At 39.7% G+C, this 8,190-nt stretch overlaps 1 protein-coding gene across 1 annotated transcript in view; it reads right to left on the reverse strand.

Annotated features, from left to right (window-relative positions):
• Positions 1-3,035: 3,035 nt before the first annotated feature.
• Positions 3,036-8,190, reverse strand: part of LOC130587127 (phosphatidylinositol 3-kinase C2 domain-containing subunit gamma-like) — a gene marked incomplete at both ends in the record, with an annotated part of 21,322 nt that continues 16,167 nt past the window's right edge. The window contains one exon of the mRNA XM_057388087.1: positions 3,036-3,192. Coding sequence (XP_057244070.1) covers positions 3,036-3,192 — 157 coding nt within the window. The remainder of the gene's footprint in view (positions 3,193-8,190) is intronic.

Genomic DNA, 8,190 nt, shown 5'->3' on the forward strand with positions numbered 1-8,190 from the left:
CTCCATACAGCATATTTTTTATGTTCCTAGTTCCCTGACGGAGGAGGCATCTCAACACTGTGGCTACTGATACTGGATGTTTATTAGACAAGACGTGGAACAATTGTCATGAAAACAACTCCAGGTCCCATCAGGCAACTCAAATGTCACTTGGATGCCTAAGTTCAAGTGCGTGCATTGCTCCTTTTGTTTGGCCACCCATATGGCTTGACCAACCCCACTTGGCCCTCTCAGACCTCCTGACCCACTGAGTGGAGCTCGCTCTACACTCTCCTCGGGCCTGGACTCAGAGCTGACCCATGATGCTCAGCACACCATGGAAAAGGAAATAGTCCTGGCATTTCCATTGGTTAGACCTCCAAAAGGGAGGCATTTCTTGAATCTCTTTTCCCAGTTGTTGTTTCTGAATTTAGAAGGGGTAAAATGATTTTTATGGGGACACAGTATTTCTGAGTTTAGTTCTGTTCTATCCAGGTGCAGGTTTCCTGTTTTATACTGTCAAGTTGATCTGTTTCTGATCACAGTGGAGGCACGTAGATAAATTACTGTAATCTCTAAGTCCCTTTTCATAACTTTCTACATGATAAAATCTTTGTAACAATAATGGAGTGTGCATTTCTTCAAACTAGTCAGAAGGTGTTTGTGTTCTGCCATCACCCTATTTATAATTGTTCACATAAAATCTTTACTGAGAACAAAACTGATGAACTACAGGCACAGATGAATTCTGCCAGCAGAATCTCAGGTCTCCCACAGAGGTTTCTGCTTTTGTGGAAACTTCTGTGGAAACTTTTGTTTCTGCTTTGATGGAAACTTCATGGATTATTTCTTACTCCCAGTAGCAAACATCTGTACAGCTTTACAAACATGCTGCTCACAACCAAGAAATAACATTAATTCCCAAACTAGGCCAAAAATCCCTCAATTTGTTACAATCAGGTTTGCTAGAAACTACTAATTGTTGCTGATCAGCCAGGGTGCAGTTTACTACTCCTGTAAACTACTCTGTTTTTTAGAAATAGTCTTATTGCTAATTTTTTTTAACCATGCTTTACAAATAGCATCTGGGAAAATAGAATGTGGGAGTAGAATTAATGATACAGATTCCCATACAGTGAAAGAAATCTTAGACTATCAAATATGCAGTGGTCAGTTAACCTTATCCCTGCATGATAATGTCTGAAATTCTGTACGCAAATTAATTCAAAATGGAATTTCACAGTCTATTTATTTTTTTCCACAAATAATCCATAGAACTAAAACATTTTGACATTTACCGATTCTGACCAACACCCCACTTCAAGTGCAGAAACAGACTCACCCTTCCAAGCATTATTGGCAAAAGCCAGGTGTTTCCAAACTGGGCTTCTCTAATTCCTTTTTCTATGAAGAGCTCATTGATGGGGTATGAGTATGCTACTAGTTATTTTTCAGTTACAAACTGCAACACAACTGACTGAGCTGCAGCCTACTGACAAATATTAAGACATATCTGGATGCTGACTTTTAGCCCATCTCTATTACATCTGCTTCCAGATCAGCAGAAACAAAAGGTGTAGCATGTACTGAATATAGACAAACCTGAGCTATATCCAGGCAGAGATAGCTGGTTATTTCAGAGCTCCTGCCAGGAGCATTTTCCTAAMACGCTCTCTCTATTACCCCAGAGTAATCRAACATCATTATCTCTGCTGCTTGCCAAAAGAGGGACTGCTCTGGGGACAAGGAGACAGGCAGAAGAAGGGGCTTTATTTGCACCATGCAGTTTTAGGCAACCTTTTCAGAAATTCAGGGATTACTGCTGTGGATGGGAGAACAAGGGTACTCCTAAGTTCTCCAGAGGCTCTTTAACTTGGATAGGATCTCCTGCAACTTCACTGCACTACTTCCAGTAGTGGAATTGGTAGTAATTCCATGATGGAATTAATTGGTAGTAATTCCATAATGGTAGTAATTCCATAAAATTGAGCTTTATGATGGGAATCTGCTTTGTTGCACCTTTATGACTACTTAGCAGCAAGGTTAAGACATCTGGAGCAATCTTTCCTGCTCCATATTAGGGACTCTCTCACTGAATCACTGCATGAGAATCCACAGACAAGATGGAAGAGGCACGATGAGAGATTCCTTCCATTTCTCTCACCCTCCCCCATTGTATAAATTGGAGATGATAAAGTAGTGTTTTCAGAGCAACTTTTTGGCTGTACCCCAGTCTCAGGAGGAGCTCTTTTTATAAGGCCATGTAGAATTTTTCATGCACAGACCAGTGCCCTAGGTCATGGGGCCCCGCATATAAATTTTGGATTGATATCTTAGCCAAGCATTTTAGCAAATATTAGTTAATGTAATATTCTTCTTGTACCCATGAAGGGGAAAATCATTACCCTTTCACAAGCAAGTAAATAGAGGCATAAATCAGATATGGAATTTGCCACAGCACATGAATCAGTAGGAATACTAAAGGATAAAAACTCCTAGAGGTCTTAAAAACCTATACAAAAGAATTTTTAAACCCGTGTCAATATGGGCAGTGCTTCTTCTTTCCTGTGTTTGCTGTCCTAATAAGGGACTGTGGAAATGTGCAAACCCTGCCATTCTAATGGCATCGTTGTAGTGCAGAGCTGCTAAGTACTGAGAAATCCCCCACTCAGTGAAATGTTTAGCTTACTTTGTCCTGTAACCACGAGCAGGAATGGTAAATGATTTCTCCTAGACCTAGAAAAAGCGCTGAGTGAAATTCCTGAATGTGAAACTTTTACCTAGCTTCTTTTGCAGTTTTCTGTTATTTTTTAAAAATTAATGCATTATAAAATGGAAAAAAACCAAGCAGCTTAGCTTTCCTTTTCCCAGAAATTAGTATGGAAAGTGGACAGCTTCTTTGCACAAGAAGTGCAGCACCAGCATTTTCAGCTGTGCACCTGATACCTCCACAAATCACAGTGCTAGTAGAGGCAGAAGAGAAGTGGTAAAAGGGAAGAGAACCCCGGAGAAAATTAATATTTTTGTTTCATCGTTGAGCATCGTTTCATCATTACCATCTCTAGCAGGTTCAGGAGTAGCTGGCTGTGTTTCCTGACTATATTATAAGCTCGACAACAAAGCTCCACAAATTCCTGAAAACGCTGTGGGTTTTTTCCACCCTCTGTTATGAAATATTCCATCTCTGATGTGAAGATGAAGGGAGCTCGGTCCCTGGAAAAGAGAACAATTATATGAGAAATTTCACCAAAAATAGCAAATGGTGCAAGACTGTTAATATTTGTAACTCATTATCCATATTTGTGTTTTCCAGTATTACCTTCCTCATTATTTAATTTCTCCCTTTCTTGGTGTAGAAACCTCTTGCTCTGTCTGGTGTCAGTGACTAATTGGTTTTACAGAGAGACAGGTTTTACAGAAAGAGCTTCCTAGTGAGAAATTCAACAACTGAACAAGTTTTTTCTTCTGGCTCCTCTTTGCTTTTCTTTTTAAACTCTCATTGCTTCAATTTCTTGACTCCAGCCTGAAAGTGAATCTGGAAACAAGTTCTCTCTTGGTATTGAAATATTTAAAAATTGTTCTCAAAGAGGGTGGGTTATAAATATTGACTCCCTACTAGGCAAAAACAGAATTTAAGAAAAAACCCTACATCTCCGCAATCCAACAACAACAACAAAAAAACCCCAAGGTATGATGCTGTCATTAAATAGATATATATACTCCATTCTGAAGAGGTGTTTCTGACTCAAGTTAAAACAGAATATAAATACATTATCTTGTTTTCTGTACAGTTACTCTGTATGCAACCTTGGGTAAATAAGATACACAATCTGACAACATGGGTTGCCTTTTTTTCTTATCACTAGCATAGTTTGTGGCTATGGCATGCTGTTACAGAAGAAAACATATTAGCCAGGCTTCTCCTAACAATCCTATCATTTCATAGTTTCAGAATAGCCTGATAAACCACATTATCACACAGAAAAACTTACTGCAGTGATTTGCTCATCACAACTGTGTACATAGAGCAATGTAAACAGATTAGAGGGCTCTATTCCAAGGCAATATACACTGTGTGTTAACCCTTAATTCAAAATAAATTTAAATAAACTCAGTATTCTTGGTAAGTTCAAATGCAGAATCTAATTTGGGGATGTCTATTTCTTGCTAAAACCTCAAGAATGGGCTGAGTCAACCCATTGCTTCCTGGTGCATTCATAAATGAGATAGATGAGCTTTTCTAGGAGTTTTCTTTATCTTCCCATAAAAGTGCCTGCCTTATGTTACTGGAGAAAGAAAAACAAGTTCTCATGAGATTATAGGCTACAGTTGGAAGTTTTAGTCACAACAAATGTTCAGGTGGCCTTCCCACTATTACATCTGGAAACACTTCCATGACAGCTAATTTTGAATACAGACCTCCCATGGTTGTCATTGACCTGGAAGCAGTCCAGGCCACTAGGATGGTTTTTAAAAAAAATAGATTGTTCAATTTCAGCAAGGTAGTACTAGGCATGATGGAGGTCCACAATAGTAATTCTTTCTTTCCACATTTTTCAAGATGGGAGCTCACAGTGTGAGGGTTATACTAAAGTGTGACTGTTACACAGTTATTATGTAGTTTTGTGCTGTGGATCTCAAAGAATTAGAAACCTGTGTCTATTACTGATTTCTGAGAGTTCATATTGTCCCAGAACCTTCTTTCATTCATGCATTCATTTGTATTTTAGCTTATTTTTTATCAGTGGTATTTAAAATAGACATTAGGTATTAAATAAATTGATACAATCAGAAAAAATAAATTCAATTTATTGAAGCCCATAGGAAAGAGAGGGAGATCTAGAAAATTTGCAACATTAACATCTTCAAGGATATGCAGACAGAAACCAACCTAAATCCTGATTTGAAGCGGTTTAGCATCTCAAGAATGTCTAAAACTCAAATTTGTCTTGGGTTAAAATATTCTGAGTCAAAACTACCACTGGAAATATGATGCCTTTTGTTCAAAAGGCATATTTGATTTCTGATGTCCAACTTCATCAAGAGACACAATTACACTATGAAAACACAGCCCTTTCTGAGCTAGTCCAAGTCTCCCACATTGAGTTACTTGAGCTGCAAATAGATACTGCAATCAGAAATTACTTTGGTAGAAGAAATGTGGTGTTTAACATTGCTGGGTTGGGCTGTGGGCCAACTTCCCCATCATGTAATGACTGCAACATTAGTCAATTTCCTTACTGTTGTCGCTAAAGGGTCCATGTGAACACATAACTGATATTTTAGTATCTACATTATTCATAGATTAGTTTTACTTGTAAGATGACTGAAAGCAGTTTTACAAGGTTCCTTAATTTCTCAGTAGCTTTTGTGAATATGTTCTAAAATCTTAGGCCAGTCCTCCCTTGTGGACCTGAAAAAATATGATGTAGGAATTTGATTTCTCTAGTTTTGCTTAAGACCTTGTGTTATGAGAGCCTCTTCCATGAGGTAACTCCTGCAACCCCTGGATGCTGAAGCTCCAGTAAATAAGCTGGCTGTTCACAAAAGGAACCCATTGCAATGTAAATTAAAAAAAAAATTTAAGAAACAACTCACATAAAACCAACTTAGAATATGGGAAACAAAACCCACTAGAAAGGACAACACAGTAATTTCTCACAATAGTACTATAAAATGAAGTTTCAGTGGGAGAAGATGCTTACGCACTGTGGTGGTTTTGAGTGGCCCATACTTCAGCAAGATATCTTTAACATCTAAGAGAAATTTAAACCCCTCAGAAGCTGTTGTAGTAGGCCTGAGGAAGTGCCTGAGGGGTGGGGAGTGGCACAAAGATGGCTCCTGTGTGTCCTGAGTAAAAGTTCTAGAAGTTTTCCACCAAGTCCAATCTCTGATGGCTCTGAAAGTGATAGACATGCTGCCAGCCAAGTTTGGGCCAATTGGAGGTGTTAGTTACACCTCTGTGAAAACATATTTAAGAAAAAATCAAAACAAGGTAGTCACGCACTTCTTTGTAGTTAGAGGAGGTGGAGGTAAAAATATATGAAGGGAAAACAACATGGAGACACCAAGGTCAGTGAAGAAGGTGGGGGAGGAGGTGCTCCAGGCGCTGGAGCTAAAAACCCTCTGCTAACCATGGTGAAGACCATTGGGGGAGCAGGAGGTCCCCCTGCAGCCCATGGAGTCCACAAGAATGCAGAAGTTCACCCACAGCCCACACCAGAGGAGAAGGTGAATGCCTGGAAGAAGCTGTGAACCAGTGGGAGTCTCATCTAAGAGTTAAAGTTGCAAAGGCCTTGCAAAGGAGAGAAACGCCTTGCTCCTGGCATGGAAGCAGCTTGGCCTCAGCTCAGGAGAGTCTGCACAGCACCCTATGGACAACGAGACTCATGTTGCACAGAATTTGGGCAGGATGTTGCTTGTGAGATTGGACCCATGCCAAAGAAGTTCCCAGAGGACTGTCTCTCGTGGGAGAGACTCCGTGGCTAAGTAGAAGACTCCTCTCCCTGATAGACTGACCAGAGAACAAACCCCTTACCCTGCCCCTGCCCAAGCTGTTGGTTTGGAAAGAGGGAAGGGGGGTGAGCGGAGAGACTGCTTCTTAAGAGAGAGGGGGTGAGAGTGGAGAAATTGTCAAGAGAGAGAGAAATGTAAGTAGAAATAAAGAGTATTTGTGGTAGAAGAATTGTGGTGATGAATAGTTTTATAGACCTGCTCTATGGACTTAAAAATATCCCATGCCCTGTCCCCCTACCCGAGCTGTTGGTTAGAAAGGGGGAGCGGGGGTGAGTAGAAAATGCTGTCTTAAGAGGGAGGGGGTGAGTAAACAAAATGGTGTATGAAAAGCTTATTTTTACCTCTCATTTATCCTCCAACTCTGTTAGTAATTAAATCACTTTGGAACTTTAAGTTTGGAGCCTGTCTGCCCTTTTCTTCCGTGCATCCTCCTACCAGTGTCCTATCTAATTTAACTTCTGAGATTAGTGTGTGTTTTTACAGGTTTTTTTCTTCCCCTCTCCTGCACATCTTCAGCAAGAGAGAGAAGAAGTGCCTGGTATTTAGTCAAGGTCAAACCCCAACACTCACTGAACAGAATATAAAGGATTCTGAAAAACCAGTTGACAGGGTGAATGTCTGTGCATAGATGTAATATGTTCCTTGCTGCTTTCACCAGCTCATTTGGAAAATAGGAATGTAGAAGGGATAGTCTAAAAATTGCTCCAGCAAAATTACAAACAGCTGAGTCCAGTTACCGTTCATCATGACGGGAAAATTTACATCAGTAAACAATAGAGGCTGTTTTAGTCTACAGAAAGAGAAAAGCAATGCATGCCCTGTTGTTGCACATGAACCTCACCCTGGTACCCAGGCTGCATTTCTGTATTTAAACCAGGACGTCTCTAACAGGCAGCCTTCCCTGTGGCAGACAGCCAAGATCACATTGCAGGATGGCGTTTATTCAGAAGATGACCAGAGCATCCAAAAGCCTGGTAAGAACTGCATTCATTTGAACCTGTATCTATTGTACAGCTTGCTCACATGATCTTATCTAAAAGTTACAAACATTAAATACTTCTTACCCCAAGACATGCCCTCAGGATCACAGCTAAAGCCTACAATGGTTTCTATACATAAGATGTTTGATGACCAATGACTTGTGTAACAAGACAAGAGCCTCTTGGCCTAAAACTTGCTGCCTCCATCAAATTAAAGACATGAGTGGCATCACTTTAGAAAAACTGATACGATGAAGTACTTTCAAGTAAAAGACTTTTACCATACCTCTGTAGACCAAAAGCCTTTTTTTTTTTTTTATTTCTGGTGTGTTAAAGAAATAAGGAATTGAAGCATTGTTGAATGACTCTACTGTGTAATTGTAATCTGTGGTACCATTATTTTTAGAAAAGAAAAGCTTCACTGAGAGAACTAGTGTGGCTTGAGATTGACCAAAGATGTACAGCCAATAAACCTCCCAAAATCATTAAAGCTACCTTATCGCAGCTTGCCTACTCTTTTCTTTCCTTTTTTTTTTCCTCACTACAGCGCTACATGAGATTAATGAAGCCTTTGGTTTTATAGTAGGAGTAAGTCAAAAAGGCAATGCTCCTGTTTATGACAGAGTCTGACTGCAATCCTGGACTTTTAAGACTTTACTATGGATGTGACAAAAGACTTTACTCAAGCCATTCAGTGAGAAACAAGGCTAGTTTT

Source organism: Malurus melanocephalus, unplaced genomic scaffold (assembly GCF_030028575.1).
Source record: "Malurus melanocephalus ecotype Western Australia unplaced genomic scaffold, MMel_1.1 scaffold_1567, whole genome shotgun sequence".
Classification (NCBI taxonomy): domain Eukaryota; kingdom Metazoa; phylum Chordata; class Aves; order Passeriformes; family Maluridae; genus Malurus; species Malurus melanocephalus.